Below are 18,562 nucleotides of genomic sequence, written 5' to 3'. Positions count from 1 at the left end.
TAAGCTCCGCGCACCGCCGGGTAATACGTGGGCTGCACTGGACGCAGGAAGTGGTCTGCCTCAAAACGAGGGCTGTGCTCAGTAGGGGAGAGTATTGTTACATTGTGCGTTGTTGAAGTTTTCCAAGTACGTGTACTAAATTAAGCGTTTAGTAGTATTTGTAATGTCCCGGTTGGGCTTTGATCAGGGATTACGGTATGCAAGGTGAACATTAAATGGGATCCTACCAGACCGTGTTCATAAGACATAGTTGTTAATGGATGAACTGACCATGCCGAATGTAATGGTGACGTCCGATACCACGACCCCTGCCACAGGGTGTCACTGACTATATGTGAATTATCATCATCGAAGTTAATTTTTATTGTTAACTGCTCAAAATATAGGCCCACCCTGAGCATTGCACAAAGTCTTCACCTTCAACGTTCTACGAACGTTTTGTTGACCGGGACCCTGCGTGTCGCTGTACAATGCGATCTTAGCGCTAAGGTGAGCGTAACCCCCATACCTTAACATAGACTTAAGGTAGTCTTAGCGCTAAGGTTGTTTTGTTCGACAGCAACCAGTACCGTTTCCGTGGGGGCACCGTTTCTTCTGCGTTTCATTTTCAGGCGTCACCAAACATGGGCGTATACTTTCTTTAGTCCGCCAGTTTATGTTACAAAATAAAACATCTCAGTGTCGTTCGTCGAAATGGATGATGTCTTAAATTCTAACGATATGGATATAGATTATTATGATGATCAGTATGATATCTATTGCATTATAATTGTTTGTATCTTTGTGTGTTCTGACACACTAAGTTCACCAGGCCTTTCAAGTAGCCATTGTTTCTGAGTTATTAATATATGTATCGAATATTTTGGTGTAAGAATGTTTCCTGTGTGAGTTTGGTTAACGTCCCACATTCGGCTGAGAATTAAGCGAGGTCTTTAGATCTCCTAAACACCGGAATCAGCTACTCCCAATGGTAATGGCTACTGTGCCAGAAATAACTACATAGAAAGTGCCTGATAACATGTTTTTGTCGATCTAGAGATTCGTTTATTTATGCACAAGTGGTCATTTCAATAGGTCATTTATCAACATCAAACAACGAGTCAAACACAAGTCGAATAAAACCCGATCTTCCTTTACCATAACAAAATGCAGCTGTTTGTTTTCTGTGGTGGGAGACAGAGACTCGACACAATAACTGATGCATTTACGACAGATTTCATCACAAAAGATCTAGACTGCCTAGTACATCCTGGGTTCATTCCCCGCAAAATGACATCGCTCATCGAGATGAGTGAGTGTCATCACTGAAAGGGTGCCGCTGTGGTTAATGTTCGTCCATATTGTGAACCCATGTCTGTTTATTTTTAGCTGGTTGGTTTGTTCGTTGTTCAAAGCCGCACTCAGAAATATTACAGCTGCATGGACATTCATAAATAATCGAGTCTGACCAGACAACCCAGTGATCAAAAGCAGAGCATCGGTCTGTGCAACTCTACTACGATTACATGTGCCAACCAAGTTAGCAAGCCTGACAACCCCGAGTCCGTTTAGTTTGAGTATGAATGAGACAGTATGATTTGATGCAGCATTTCCAACGCCCAAGCAATGTCATAGTGGTGGACACTATAAATGGGCTTCATACATTGCAGAATCGATCTCGGTACGTCTACATGGGGAGCGAACGCTTCAACCACTAGACCTTCCCCGACGCTGGTATTTCAATACACAAGGAATGCCATAGCGGTGGACATAAATGGGCTTCATACATTGTACCTGCATTTATTTGCAGATCCGAACTCGGTTCTCCTGCGTAGTGAGAGAACGCTTCAACCATCCGACGCCCTTCACGCCCCTTATACAGGATGATACTCGACTATTAAGCGTGTTCACACCGCATTCACTTGTTAAATAAATTGGAAACACGTCCAACCGAGTGACGGATTACGTGATTCACGAAAAGTGGTGTCGTTTGATTTTCAAGGATTGATTCATATACTTTTCGCGGCTATCAATCTTGGACAATCGAGACTGGTTATTCTTTGGCATTGGGCGCTATAGTTTAAATGAAAAGTGAACACAAGAGCACCTCTGAGAAAATATTTATATGCAAATATATTTTATAAAATACATTGATTACATCTGGATATAGATTCCAAACGGTGGAATGACACTTGAGGAATGTATTGTGGAATGCATCTATGAGACACTGACGTCATATACCACCCGACCAAAGAAAGTGAGTGGTCAAAACACTGGTTTCATTGCAACATGTTATGTAAAACACATCTGAGTATTCATATATATAAACGAAAGGTAAACAAACAAACGACGATATACATACAACATAAATTCTAAAAACATGAAATACGACGATACAGACGTAATAAGTTATTAATAATATTTCATCACGGGTTGCTTTGTCAGTGAGTGACGTGCACGGTCGCACAGCTGTGGAGGATTGCAATACAATCACATATTACCGGTCTTAATATTCCATTTTTGTTTTGACGATTTACGAATTGACTTATGGTTTGCTCATATAATCTCATCACCATTATAAACTAGATCTATTTCTATATCAGTTTGCAAATATGTACAAACAAAAATATTAAGTGGAAACGAGGAAAAGTTGTCAATTAAGTGTAAAGCGATGTGTGACGGCAAAAACAAATATCTTTTGATAAAAAGATGTCTGTGTATGTGTTTTATATTCAGCTATATCCTTGGATTTCCATTTTATTTCCTCGTTCAGGACACATGTAAACTCTAGCTCAAAAGGGAATAGAATAAAATGAAGCAATACCGCAACACCGTAACGTTTGATTAATTCGTTGACGTCAAACTTGCGGTGTACTGCATAAACAATACTTTAGTAAATGGTCATCTTGGATCTACATTGAAATATCGTTGAGTCGAAGTCGATGGGACCTACGTAAATACTTCGAGTTATCCGAAGTTCGACACAGCTGAAAACAAATGAGGAACGGCTGCAGAGGTACAATCCTACTTTTAAAGACAAACGCTATTTGACACATCAATGCTCGAGACAACAATATTTGAATATAATTCCAGCAAGAAGTTCGGTCAATCTTGTCATACACCTTTACACACAGACAAGTAGGTGGATTAAAGTTTTAGTCGTATGACTAAGACGGGCCTACCCTACATCCTGAAAGAATGGTACATATCTGCTGTCCACTTCGACATACTGTGTCACCGTAAGCCGAGTAGACGAGATAAACAACACTGTGCGTTATCTGATGTTACAGCAATCCCGAGTCATATCCTTAGACTTCCAGGGAACGCAATACTCCATACGCCGCAACAGTCGAATCCTGTTTCATTGCAACATCTCCGCTTCTCGTTGTTAAATACACATTCACTGCCCATGTTGCTGATGTCACTACCCTCTGCAGCAGGGACGTCCGTCAACGTGGCCGGCTATAGAAGTGTCACTGGGTCTGTTTTTCAATGTGTGGATGTTTTACTGCTGGGGTCGACAACATTGGTGTTCCTGTATGTTGTGTTCATACAACTCTATATATACACAGTTATCTCCAGCGTTAGGACCCGCCAATATTTTCTATTTCACTGAATGTTCTGTACGGTTGGTCAGCATTATGGGGTTGCTGTTTAGGCGTTCTGGTAGATAGCTGAAAAAAATAATTTAAAAGTTTCATATGTATTGGCGGCATGTGACTCTATACGTTTAACGAAACTAAAATAACAACAAATATGATTACATTCGCAACGCACAATCACATCCAAGACGCATACTCACACACAAGACGCAGAGACACATCCACAAACACACAATACGAAATGAAACGCACTATCTACTAACACCGAAGAAACCCGCCGTCAAATATGCGTGCTCACGCACACGCACACGCGCACGCACACGTACACGTACATGACTGTCCTAGTCTGTCTCACTGAAGCGCATTATTTTCCCTTTCTGGAGTTCTAAAGTCCAAAGTGAAGCAGGTCAGTTGACCACAGGAAGGTCAGGTGCAGACTAGATATTTACAGACCGTATAGCTGGAATATTGCTGAGTACGGCGAAACTTACAGAATATAAACTAAATTGTTTGCTTCGGTTATATAAATATTCAGAGACTGAGGGAAAGTCTAGTGCAAGTTCGAGCGCCTTCAAGCACACCCACCAAAATACCCAACAGGACCTCGCTCACTCCTACACACTTGAAATCATCAATCACGTGTCATCCACAACCAACCGACAAACGTACCCCAGGCCATAAAATCTCCCGCTACAGCTTATTATCATATTTAGCTCACTTAAAGCGATGACTGTCGATAAGTCTATAATTTACACACTGTTATATATTGGATTTCCATTCTCAAACATTCTTGACAGTGTTAAACCAGGACGGGCTGCTGCACAATTACGCGTTTTCTGCCTGTCTTTCATGAATGCAGAAAGACTTTCACAATTAAGAACAGAATCCTCGAAATTCGATATTCTTTAAACACCCACTATAGACCAAATGCCCTATTTCAGAGTAAAAACTGTTTTTTCACATCACTACCGTGGACCTATGGATGTGATTATTTTTGTACAAATATTAATTAACATAATGATACGTCAACCTCCATGCGGCGATGCCACGGAAATGGCAGGTGGCGGATGTGGAGACGTGATTCTAGCCATGTTTTCTTCAGCCTCATTTCTTAGCAGATAACATTAGGTATATATCTCTGGGCAACTGTGTAAGAATGTTGAGTCTTACATGGGTTTAAAATGCTAGAGTCTCATAAGAGTTTAAAATGTCTCATGCCAGGGTTTAAAATGTCTCATGCCAGGGTTTAAAATATTATTCCGAATTACAATTAAATAGTTTTCGTATCCAAGTTTTCCCCTTTTAAAGTTTGCAACGATGTGACGGCACTTAAATCTCCCGTTGAACACTCACAAAATCCCAGTCTAAATGAAAAGAAAATTGAGGAGCAGCCTGATCAACGTTGTTGATCAATTCACAGAGGGGTGCCGAATGTTTAACATTTTTAAAATTCATTACAAATCTTACATGGCATATTTTCAATATTTTGCTCGTCCACTCTGTTGCTAGTTGAGGTCCGAGGTGGCTGTGCAACCATCACAAATATGGATGGCCCGTGTACAGCGAACAATGAATTACCTGAAGCTACCGTGATATAGCTTATTATAATGTGTCTTTTGTGAGTGAGATTTACGCCACGTTTAGGAATATTCCAGCAATATCACGCGGGGGGCGGGGGGGGGGGGGGGGGGGGGGTGTCCCAGAAACGACGAGGGACACCATACCTTAGTAATCAAAATCGGCGTGACGAGTGAACGCTTTAACCACTAGTTTACCCCACATCAACATGTAATGTGACCCAAGTGTATGTCATAACTGCATCCATGTGTAATGTGACCCAAGTGTTTGTCATAACTGCATCCACGTGTAATGTGACCCAACTGTATGACATAACTGCATCCACGTGTAATGTGACCCAACTGTATGACATAACTGCATCCATGTGTAATGTGACCCAACTGTATGACATAACTGCATCCACGTGTAATGTGAACCAACTGTATGACATAACTGCATCCACGTGTAATGTGACCCAAGTGTTTGTCATAACTGCATCCATGTGTAATGTGACCCAACTGTATGACATAACTGCATCCATGTGTAATGTGACCCAACTGTATGACATAACTGCATCCATGTGTAATGTGACCCAACTGTATGACATAACTGCATCCATGTGTAATGTGACCCAACTGTATGACATAACTGCATCCATGTGTAATGTGACCCAACTGTATGACATAACTGCATCCACGTGTAATGTGACCCAACTGTATGACATAACTGCATCCATGTGTAATGTGACCCAAGTGTTTGTCATAACTGCATCAACGTGTAATGTGACCCAACTGTATGACATAACTGCATCCACGTGTAATGTGACCCAACTGTATGTCATAACTGCATCCATGTGTAATGTGACCCAACTGTATGACATAACTGCATCCATGTGTAATGTGACCCAAGTGTTTGTCATAACTGCATCCATGTGTAATGTGACCCAACTGTATGACATAACTGTATCCATGTGTAATGTGACCCAACTGTATGACATAACTGCATCCATGTGTAATGTGACCCAACTGTATGACATAACTGCATCAAAATATAATGTGATCCAGCTGTATGGTATAACTGCATCTTTAGTACCACACCATATTTTAATCATGATAGTATCTGTACTTATTTACGCACTTACATCTATATTAATATATACTAGGATTTAGTTGTCACGAGACTGGTGACACATGAACAAGGAAGAGATATAGATGAACCAGGAAGTACCGTATCTCCTTCACATCATGTAGTACCTCCCGTCATGAGAGACGGCCATCAGACGGCCGAGTGTAAGAAGGAAGTCCACAGTATAATATTATATTGCGAGTATTTTTATATCAATCTGTACGGTCTAATCGTGGCACATTCGACTGATGTGCATGGAGTGTGTGAAAGATAAGTAAGGCAAACGAGGCGGACAAAGGGGGAGAAAGTAGACATGTACGTCACTTTGCGTATGTTAGAACAATGTGTGTACAATGTACTTGTATCTGGTACGTCAACTCGTAGTGTGTACTTGTATCGGGTACGTTCAGAAGTACTATGCGCATCTATCTGGTACTAACGCGCGTAGTGTGTACTTGTATTCGGTAGCTCAACATGTAGTGTGTACTTGTGTTTGGTACCTTAACAAGTAACGTGTACGTGTTTCTGGTACCTTAACACATAGTGAGTACATGTATCTGGTACCTAAACATGTACTGTGTACATGTATCTGGTACCTTAACACGGAGTGTGTACTTGTATGAGATACCTTAACACGTGACGAATACACGTATCTCGTACCTTACCATGTAGTGTGTACTTGCATGAAATACCTTACCATGTAGTGTGTACTTGCATGAAATACCTTACCATGTAGTGTGTACTTGCATGAGATACCTTACCATGTAGTGTGTACTTGCATGAAATACCTTACCATGTAGTGTGTACTTGCATGAAATACCTTACCATGTAGAGTGTACTTGCATGAGATACCTTACCATGTAGAGTGTACTTGCATGAAATACCTTACCATGTAGTGTGCACTTGCATGAAATACCTTACCATGTAGAGTGTACTTGCATGAGATACCTTACCATGTAGTGTGTACTTGCATGAAATACCTTACCATGTAAACTGTACTTGCATGAAATACCTTACCATGTAGAGTGTACTTGCATGAGATACCTTACCATGTAGTGTGTACTTGCATGACATACCTTACCATGTAGTGTGTACTTGCATGACATACCTTACCATGTAGTGTGTACTTGCATGAAATACCTTACCATGTAGTGTGTACTTGCATGAAATACCTTACCATGTAGAGTGTACTTGCATGAAATACCTTACCACGTAGTGTGTACTTGCATGAGATACCTTACCATGTAGTGTGTACTTGCATGAAATACCTTACCATGTAGTGTGTACTTGCATGAAATACCTTACCATGTAGAGTGTACTTGCATGAAATACCTTACCATGTAGAGTGTACTTGCATGAAATACCTTACCATGTAGAGTGTACTTGCATGAAATACCTTACCATGTAGAGTGTACTTGCATGAAATACCTTACCATGTAGTGTGTACTTGCATGAAATACCTTACCATGTAGAGTGTACTTGCATGAAATACCTCACCATGTAGTGTGTACTTGCATGAAATACCTTTCCATGTAAAGTGTACTTGCATGAAATACCTTGCCATGTAGAGTGTACTTGCATGAAATACCTTACCATGTAGAGTGCACTTGCATGAGATACCTTACCATGTAGAGTGTACTTGCATCAAAAACCTTCCCATGTAGTGTGTACTTGCATGAAATACCTTACCATGTAGAGTGTACTTTCATGAAATACCTTGCCATGTAGAGTGTACTTGCATGAAATACCTTACCATGTAGAGTGTACTTGCATGAGATACCTTACCATGTAGAGTGTACTTGCATGAAATACCTTACCATGTAGAGTGTACTTGCATGAAATACCTTACCATGTAGTGTGTACTTGCATGAAATACCTTACCATGTAGAGTGTACTTGCATGAAATACCTTACCATGTAGTGTGTACTTGCATGAGATACCTTACCATGTAGAGTGTACGTGTATCTGGTACCTTACCATGTAGAGTGTATGTGTATCTGGTACCTTACCATGTAGAGTGTACGTGTATCTGGTACCTTACCATGTAGTGTGTACGTGTATCTGGTACCTTACCATGTAGTGTGTACTTGCATGAAATACCTTACCATGTAGAGTGTACTTGCATGAAATACCTTACCATGTAGTCTGTACTTGCATGAAATACCTTACCATGTAGTGTGTACTTGCATGAGATACCTTACCATGTAGAGTGTACATGTATCTGGTACCTTACCATGTAGAGTGTATGTGTATCTGGTACCTTACCATGTAGAGTGTACGTGTATCTGGTACCTTACCATGTAGTGTGTACTTGCATGAAATACCTTACCATGTAGAGTGTACTTGCATGAAATACCTTACCATGTAGTCTGTACTTGCATGAAATACCTTACCATGTAGTGTGTACTTGCATGAGATACCTTACCATGTAGAGTGTACATGTATCTGGTACCTTACCATGTAGAGTGTATGTGTATCTGGTACCTTACCATGTAGAGTGTATGTGTATCTGGTACCTTACCATGTAGAGTGTACGTGTATCTGGTACCTTACCATGTAGTGTGTACTTGCATGAAATACCTTACCATGTAGAGTGTACTTGCATGAAATACCTTACCATGTAGTCTGTACTTGCATGAAATACCTTACCATGTAGTGTGTACTTGCATGAGATACCTTACCATGTAGAGTGTACGTGTATCTGGTACCTTACCATGTAGAGTGTATGTGTATCTGGTACCTTACCATGTAGAGTGTACGTGTATCTGGTACCTTACCATGTAGTGTGTACGTGTATCTGGTACCTTACCATGTAGTGTGTACTTGCATGAAATACCTTACCATGTAGAGTGTACTTGCATGAAATACCTTACCATGTAGTCTGTACTTGCATGAAATACCTTGCCATGTAGTGTGTACTTGCATGAGATACCTTACCATGTAGAGTGTACGTGTATTTGGTACCTTACCATGTAGAGTGTATGTGTATCTGGTACCTTACCATGTAGAGTGTACGTGTATCTGGTACCTTACCATGTAGTGTGTACGTGTATCTGGTACCTTACCATGTAGTGTGTACTTGCATGAAATACCTTACCATGTAGAGTGTACTTGCATGAAATACCTTACCATGTAGTCTGTACTTGCATGAAATACCTTACCATGTAGTGTGTACTTGCATGAGATACCTTACCATGTAGAGTGTACGTGTATCTGGTACCTTACCATGTAGAGTGTATGTGTATCTGGTACCTTACCATGTAGAGTGTACGTGTATCTGGTACCTTACCATGTAGTGTGTACGTGTATCTGGTACCTTACCATGTAGTGTGTACTTGCATGAAATACCTTGCCATGTAGAGTGTACTTGCATGAAATACCTTACCATGTAGTCTGTACTTGCATGAAATACCTTACCATGTAGTCTGTACTTGCATGAGATACCTTACCATGTAGAGTGTACGTGTATCTGGTACCTTACCATGTAGAGTGTATGTGTATCTGGTACCTTACCATGTAGAGTGTACGTGTATCTGGTACCTTTCCATGTAGTGTGTACGTGTATCTGGTACCTTACCATGTAGTGTGTACTTGCATGAAATACCTTGCCATGTAGAGTGTACTTGCATGAAATACCTTACCATGTAGTCTGTACTTGCATGAAATACCTTACCATGTAGTGTGTACTTGCATGACATACCTTACCATGTAGAGTGTACGTGTATCTGGTACCTTACCATGTAGAGTGTATGTGTATCTGGTACCTTACCATGTAGAGTGTACGTGTATCTGGTACCTTACCATGTAGTGTGTACGTGTATCTGGTACCTTACCATGTAGTGTGTACTTGCATGAAATACCTTACCATGTAGAGTGTACTTGCATGAAATACCTTACCATGTAGTCTGTACTTGCATGAAATACCTTACCATGTAGTGTGTACTTGCATGAGATACCTTACCATGTAGAGTGTACGTGTATCTGGTACCTTACCATGTAGAGTGTATGTGTATCTGGTACCTTACCATGTAGAGTGTACGTGTATCTGGTACCTTACCATGTAGTGTGTACGTGTATCTGGTACCTTACCATGTAGTGTGTACTTGCATGAAATACCTTACCATGTAGAGTGTACTTGCATGAAATACCTTACCATGTAGTCTGTACTTGCATGAAATACCTTACCATGTAGTCTGTACTTGCATGAGATACCTTACCATGTAGAGTGTACGTGTATCTGGTACCTTACCATGTAGAGTGTATGTGTATCTGGTACCTTACCATGTAGAGTGTACGTGTATCTGGTACCTTACCATGTAGTGTGTACGTGTATCTGGTACCTTACCATGTAGTGTGTACTTGCATGAAATACCTTACCATGTAGTGTGTACTTGCATGAAATACCTTACCATGTAGTCTGTACTTGCATGAAATACCTTACCATGTAGTGTGTACTTGCATGACATACCTTACCATGTAGAGTGTACGTGTATCTGGTACCTTACCATGTAGAGTGTATGTGTATCTGGTACCTTACCATGTAGAGTGTACGTGTATCTGGTACCTTTCCATGTAGTGTGTACGTGTATCTGGTACCTTACCATGTAGTGTGTACTTGCATGAAATACCTTGCCATGTAGAGTGTACTTGCATGAAATACCTTACCATGTAGTCTGTACTTGCATGAAATACCTTACCATGTAGTCTGTACTTGCATGAGATACCTTACCATGTAGAGTGTACGTGTATCTGGTACCTTACCATGTAGAGTGTATGTGTATCTGGTACCTTACCATGTAGAGTGTACGTGTATCTGGTACCTTACCATGTAGTGTGTACGTGTATCTGGTACCTTACCATGTAGTGTGTACTTGCATGAAATACCTTACCATGTAGAGTACTTGCATGAAATACCTTACCATGTAGTCTGTACTTGCATGAAATACCTTACCATGTAGTCTGTACTTGCATGAGATACCTTACCATGTAGAGTGTACGTGTATCTGGTACCTTACCATGTAGAGTGTATGTGTATCTGGTACCTTACCATGTAGTGTGTACGTGTATCTGGTACCTTACCATGTAGTGTGTACTTGCATGAAATACCTTACCATGTAGTGTGTACGTGTATCTGGTACCTTAACACATGATGTGTATACGGATCTGCTATCTTAACACCCAAGAGTATACGTGAACCTGATGTCTAATGGTGAATAAAGCCGTGTTAGCGGGCTGTACAGGGACAAATGCTCGAGCGCAGTGTAGGCTATAGCCATGCTTCATGTGACATGTGACCTTAACATCAGTGTCATTATCACTCACGTTCGTCTTCCTCCTCCTCTTCTTCTTCCTCCATCTCACATTCATCATCAGTCTCTTCCTGAAGAGCGTCCCTGATGCAGTCGTGGATGTAGATGTACTGACTCTGCAAACCAATCAATGTCGCAGTCAATCCGAGTATGTGTATGAGTGAGTGAGTTGGCGTTTACGTCACTTTTAGCAATATTCCAGCAATATCCCAGCAATATTCCAGCAATATCCCAGCAATATTCTAACAATATCCCAGCAATATCCCAGCAATATTCCAGCAATATCCCAGCAATATTCCAGCAATATTCTAACAATATCCAAGCAATATTCCAGCAATATTCTAACAATATCCAAGCAATATTCCAGCAATATCCCAGCAATATTCCAGCAATATCCAAGCAATATCCCAGCAATATTCCAAAAATATCCCAGCAATATTCCAGCAATATTCTAACAATATCCAAGCAATATTCCAGCAATATCCAAGCAATACTCCAGCAATATCCCCATATCACACAAGAAATGGGCTTCACACTTTATACCCACGTGAGGAATCGAACCCGGGTCTTCAGCGTGATGAGCGGACGCTTTAACCACGAGGCTAATCACACCACTCCGTATGTGGATGATGTTAGTACACCTAGGCTACAAATCTAGAATTCGAACCAAATCCGACTCACATATTGCATAGTCCACGACTAATGTGCACTATATGTGGCTGCAAGCCGTTTTCTAAAGCTGCTGATATACGTATGAAATCAGTTGTCACACGTAAATTGGGTTGGACAGCCATTTCACTTGCTAATCACCACTGTCATTTTGCTAGGCGCCCTACTCACTGAACCACGTGTGATCTGTTCTCCCTCATCTGCTGGGCGTCCTACTCACCTCTGTCTGATCCATGTGTGATCTGTTCTCCCTCATCTGCTGGGCGTCCTACTCACCTCAGTCTGAACCATGTGTGATCTGTTCTCCCTCATCTGCTGGGCGTCCTACTCACCTCTGTCTGAACCATGTGTGGTCTGTTCATCCTCATCTGCTGGGCGTTCTACTCACCTCTGTCTGAACCATGTGTGGTCTGTTCTCCCTCATCTGCAGCACTAGACCAAAGATGTCCAGCTCGCTGTAGTTGCGGATTTGTTGCAGCAAAACGTCCACGGCAATGAACGTCCCGGTTCGCCCTACACCGGCGCTGCAAACAGAATAGGCCAACTCATCATCAGTGTTACATCACTTGAAATGGGGTTATCGAACTTCCTTGGTGCAAGACGATTGATTCAAAGTGTCCTGTTAAAACATCCTTGATGGCAGCTTGGAATGAAGAAAGATAACTTACACGCTAATTAAAACCTAATATATCCCGATAAACACGATAGTTCCTTTACAGAGAACGTGATAAGGGCGATTGATGAACATTCTAGCGAATGAAACCCGTGAAGATTCTGGTTTGAATTTTGAAAGCAGCCAAAAGGGATCTGGTGTTGCGATCGCTGTCTTGATTCGTGCATGTGATAAATATCAATGATAAATACTGAACAGCAAATGAAACAATGAAACGCAACTGTGTTTGTTTTTCTTTCTTTTTGGAGGGGGTGGGGGGTGGGGGGAGGGGTCACGATTATAAATGGAAGTCTTTCTTCTGTGAGATTTCATTTTTTCGAGCTAGCGTTTCTTTTGAAATTCAGTATAGTCCAAAACTCTGTCAAGTAGTTGTCTGCTCCTGACTTGACCTATTCAAGGAACACCATTCCATATCTGGATTACTGCTGTGTGGCATTAGACAACTAACAAATTAAATCTGCTTAAAGGCTTCTTTGAGCGATATTCAGAAGCTGGAATGTCAGATGAACAGGAAGTTCTTTGTTGCAGTGGATGCGACGTTTGGGTGTAGAATTAACTGAGTTGGCATCTACAATAAAGAAGTTGCCTGTCCGTAGAAAAAACCTTCTGAATGGTTTAACATTATAGAATGATAAAGAAATAAACACTACATGTATCAATTTTGACATTCTCACTGCTACCCGTTTGAGTGCGCGCTGCCTCTACTATACACGTGTTCATGCGTACACACATACCTGCAATGCACCAGTGTTGGCCCGTCCTGATTGTGGGGCATGTGTGCTCGCACCGCCGACACAAAGTTCAGAAGGAGGCATGTTCGTTCGGGACAGCCAAAGTCTGGCCACTTCAGGAAGTGGAAGTGACGTAGTACACGCTTTTTGTTACCCTGGTAGCGACAAAACAGTTATATCCGAAACAGTTTAGTTTAAAATGGCCAGAATTTTCAAACATGCGAGAAACAATCCCTCTAAGCATATACTACTCTTTTGCTACGACTGGAAATAATTATTTTCTGAAAGAGTAAGTTCTTAAGGCAACAATTAAAGGCAGGAGTTTAACACATCGTATGTAAGTCAGTCCGAGACCCACAAGTGTATATTCCTAGAAAGCTGTGATTCATGAATAAATTATCACGTTTCTCGTGGAGGGACAGAAGAGGCCACACACTTTCAGAACCTTTATTTGTTGGCGTAATGGATGGCAAAGATCACTGTGAGAGGCACCAAAACGTTGTGAGCTGTGGAAAAGTAGCATTATGACCTAGGATATAATATTCAGATTGGGTCACGCTGAAAGAAGCTCGGCATTAGTCTGTCCCACAGTCCTCGAATAGTGCAATTTCTTTGATTCTTAGCTGTTACTATCATGCAAAAAGTCCGACATGAAACAAGTCTAGATTTTTTTCAGTTTTAGAATCTCCAGTCTAAGTGGAATATGAATCAAGTCTAAATATTCTTCACTTTTATGATCTACCTGGAAACATTAAGCAATTATTGATATTCTTCAGTTTTAACATCTAACTAAGGCTACTATTCAATTTGAATAGATATAAAATAAGTTAATTTCAATATAATAATTATGATTTTCGTAATTACGGGTTAGTGCAGTACCTGTGTGACGTCAAGAATACGGATGACGTAGTCAGGCAGGACGGACTCGGAGCGGATATGTACGATCAGGTCGCCGAAGTACACAGGTTCAGAGTTGTCTGGCCAGTACTTCTCACACTTGATCTGGGAACATGGATACAGTAGTCAGGTGATGTATTCAGATGTGTCAGGAGATGTATTCAGATGTGTCAGGAGATGTATCACAATGTTTAACGGATTTTACGGATGTGTCAGGTGATGTATACATATGTGTCAGGAGATGTAAACAGATTTGTCAGGTCATGTATTACAGTGTTTGAAAATTATTACGGATATGTCTGAAGATGCATTACAATGTTCAACAGACTTTACGGATATGTCAGGATACGTCTACAGATGTGTTACGACACGTATACAGGTGTGCCAGCAGATGTATTCAGGTGTGCCAGCAGATGTAATCAGATGTGTCAGCAGTTGTATCCAGATGTGTCAGGAGATGTATTACAATGTTTAACATATGTTTACGGATGTGTAAAGATAGGTGAACACAGGTGTCAGGAATAAAGCTACAATATTACACACTGTAGCATCAAAACAACATTCATTCAACGCGTTAGTCAATGCTGATCGTCAAGTCCGTCACCTACTCCAGACAGAAGGAGGCCGTACAGGGGCACCTGTAGCATTCTGACCACGTGTACTCACTCTGCCCTTCTCCTTGCACTGGGTCAGCATGACAACCATGCTGACCTTTTGCTCCCAGATGAGTCGCCAGAAGTCGTCTTTCGTGCTGGGCAGCGGGCCCTGGGCGGCGATGTATTCTCGCTTACAGTTAAAGCCCTGCAAATGTACACACAGCGTTGTTAACATCAGGTCTGCATCAGATATAGGCTTTGTTTATTGCTTAATGCCGCTCAGCAATATTCCAGGTATAAGGCGGTGGTCTGTAAACAGTGTAGTCTGGACAAGACAACGCGTGGCTACCATCACAGTATCGATCTGCGGATGTGTTTCAACCAACTGAACAAGAAAGACCACCCGATCCCGTTAGTGGCATCTTATGACAAACTTGGGTTGACAAAGGTCAGTCCTAATTCTGAGTTTTTCGGGCTTAGAAACAGCACAAAGAGAAACACTACTGAGGGTTTGTCTTAGCTACTTTCAAACGAGACACGAGACACGAGACACGAGACAAAGACACGAATGTGTGACAATCCGCATTGAGAAATGATGTACGTCAATAACAATTGATGATCTTCCGTGGTGGAGTGGAGAATCAGTTGGGCTTAACAACATCTTAAACACAATATCAGGTATAACGGTGTGTACCAGCTTGATAGGGGAACGAAACCCGTTTAAGACGAAACATTGGCAAGGATTCTGGTGCTGAGAACTAAGGATAATTGATGATGATAAGCATTCATGCTTTCTGAGTGGCTCCAGGAACACCAATGGTTTGGGTGGATATAAAAACTTGCCGTGATGAAGTTGGCGTTGATGTAGTCAGAACCCTCCTCGTCGTCCTGGGGTAACAGCTTCACCCTGGAGTGGTCATCTGCAAAGGGACAGTGGATGATTCAGGATATATGATTACTGACATGACTGACTGACCATGTGCTGGACATCTATCTCTGACAGGATCATGACCATGGAGTCAAGTTTGTTTTGTGAGATTTGTATTACAAACCTATGCAAATGCACAAATTATTCAGACGAAAACCTATGTGGGAGGTTGATGATACTGATCTGGATGTGTAGGAGAGTTTGAAACTTACATGGCAGCACGTTGGTGTATCTGTTCTTGGTGCGACATGCCTGCTGCTCTGCGGACTTCGTGGGATATCGACCACATACCTGAGCCACCATCTGTGAAACACGTCATACAGATTCGCCATAGGGTACGTCATGTTTACGTCATAGTGTGGGTCATAGTGTACGTCACATGGTGCGTTTCATAACACAGGCTCTCCGTAGAAATTATCCATAAATGTACCCTAGATGGATATTACATCTTCATTCTCAACTTTATAACCATCGGCCGGGAGGAAGGTTTATTCATTGCGGAAAAGAACTTTTTCAAGTCGTTTCGTTAATAAATAGATTCACGACTGTAAAGATAATCATGATATGCATCAGTATACTCTGTAACATGTAACGGCCTCAACATATTAGAAATTTGTTTGGTAAAAAATAACGCTTGATATTTGAAGAATCTGACAAGACAATGCGTCGTTGGCCACAAAAGAAAAAGGAAAATCTATAGATATAAACACCACAAAATGCATACATACCTTAAATTCCTCTGCAAAGCCGAGATTGGAGTCTCTGTGCAACTGTTCCACGTGGTCCGAGAAGTTCTGCAGCTTCACGGGTCTGTAACATGGCACAATCGTACTGTGCATCTTTTTGCGACTGATCTGATTGTCATTACTATAATTGTCATGTTAATGCTAGATACTGACGAACATTTATGGAATTGTATATTGTATTACACACATCCCGAGTTTGCACCAGTATTATCTAAAGACGCACACTGGTGTTAGATCTACTGGTTTACTGCACCACGTACCGCGACTTCTGGGCCTGGGACACCACGCTGGCCTTCTTGGCTCCTAGCTCAATGGTCGCGGGGTCGAAGTGGACACTGGGGCGTACCGCAGTCCTGAAATATACACCAATGAAGTGGAAACTATGCAGCATTCTGTTTTGTTTGTGTAACGACGACTCAGTCAAATGCAGGTTGTGTGACAACTGATTTCAATAGTCTGGACCAGATAATACATTGGCTGACACCATGAGCATCACTTTTATCAACTTGGATGACATGTATCAACCAAATCAACGAACCTCACCATCCAACCAATCATTCGCCAAACATTGGTTGCTGATGACAAATTCTAATCCGGATCCTTACGGGACGTATTTTCGTGACCATCGGTGGAAGGTCTCGATGCTCCAGTTTTAGTGCAAGTCTTTGGCCAATGGATATTCCTCCGTGATGTTCTGGGACAAAGTACTCCTTTCAGCATCCATAAATTCAAACATTATAGCGTCGTTTCAGATTCTCACTGTCGCCTACCTTTTCCCTAATCATCTGCCCTGACAATGCCAAGCGAGGGCCAAGCCCTGTGTTCACTTCCGACCCCCATTCTCACCTCTTCTTCCACAGCTTGTAGAGAACAGCCACCAACAGCGAAAACAGGACTATGAGCACGATGCCAGCTACAATCCCTACTATCAAGGTGTTGGATTCCTCTTCGCTCGCTGAAACACAATCACAGCAACATACATCCTGAAAGGTTACGACTTTGTTGTTTTAAAGTATTTGAAAATGAAATAAACTGCGGATGAATTTACCTGTGTCTATTTACTTATCAAATATTGATGCAGATAGTAAATAGTAGTAGTAGTAGTAGTAGTAGTAGTAGTAGTAGTAGTAGTAGTAGTAGTAGTAGTAGTAGTAGTAGTAGTAGTATCTTAGTAATTCTATCTGAAAAATATTAGTCTGAAGTCTGGCATATGAAACCGATATCCTGTCATTTTCCCTACACTTTTCGAAATGTTGCAATGTTGGCCTGGAAAATGTAAATATGTTGATTTCCAAACACAAGATGTAAAAAAAATGTCATCAGTAGTTGTGCCTCGTGCAAGTGTTTACACTTTTAAGTTAAACACATGTTTTGAAAAATTAAACCATGCAAAATATATTGCCAATAGTAAATTTAGTGTGAGATTTGTTTGATTGTTTGTTCGTGGGAGGACGTAACATCGCTAACTTTAGATATTTTCAACTGCTAGGCAAATCAAATACACAAAAGCAACTGAGAGGTATAGTTTCTTTGCTCTTCAGTTCACATGGTATAATAAGTAACTGTTACAATTCTGCCTGAGCGGGTGGTGCGGGTTTTAGGTAGTGTCATTTAAACAGTATTGCAGTGATAGACCCGTCATAGACCTACCTGTCTGGAGATACACAGAGGGGGGTGTCTCACTGCAGCCGGTGCTCGTACACGCGAATACAACAAACCTGGAATACAAGTTGAGTTTAATGCCCATATC

The 18,562-nt window shown here is 41.3% G+C and overlaps 1 protein-coding gene across 1 annotated transcript in view; it reads right to left on the bottom strand.

Moving 5' to 3' along the window:
• Positions 1-2,083: 2,083 nt before the first annotated feature.
• Positions 2,084-18,562, bottom strand: part of LOC137286548 (receptor-type tyrosine-protein phosphatase H-like) — a 34,499-nt gene continuing 18,020 nt past the window's right edge. The window contains exons 17-28 of the mRNA XM_067818471.1: positions 18,463-18,530; positions 17,659-17,767; positions 17,073-17,165; positions 16,795-16,876; positions 16,279-16,369; positions 15,982-16,058; positions 15,209-15,343; positions 14,525-14,647; positions 13,649-13,800; positions 12,630-12,765; positions 11,586-11,688; positions 2,084-3,653 (exon numbers count right to left, since the gene is read on the bottom strand). Of these exons, the coding sequence (XP_067674572.1) occupies positions 3,634-3,653; positions 11,586-11,688; positions 12,630-12,765; positions 13,649-13,800; positions 14,525-14,647; positions 15,209-15,343; positions 15,982-16,058; positions 16,279-16,369; positions 16,795-16,876; positions 17,073-17,165; positions 17,659-17,767; positions 18,463-18,530 (1,189 nt within the window). The 3' untranslated portion in view covers positions 2,084-3,633. The remainder of the gene's footprint in view (positions 3,654-11,585; positions 11,689-12,629; positions 12,766-13,648; positions 13,801-14,524; positions 14,648-15,208; positions 15,344-15,981; positions 16,059-16,278; positions 16,370-16,794; positions 16,877-17,072; positions 17,166-17,658; positions 17,768-18,462; positions 18,531-18,562) is intronic.

The sequence above is a fragment of the Haliotis asinina genome, chromosome 6, assembly GCF_037392515.1.
Source record: "Haliotis asinina isolate JCU_RB_2024 chromosome 6, JCU_Hal_asi_v2, whole genome shotgun sequence".
Taxonomy (NCBI): domain Eukaryota; kingdom Metazoa; phylum Mollusca; class Gastropoda; order Lepetellida; family Haliotidae; genus Haliotis; species Haliotis asinina.
Note: the sequence above shows the minus strand (reverse complement) of the source record. Positions and strands in the feature narration are given on the sequence as shown.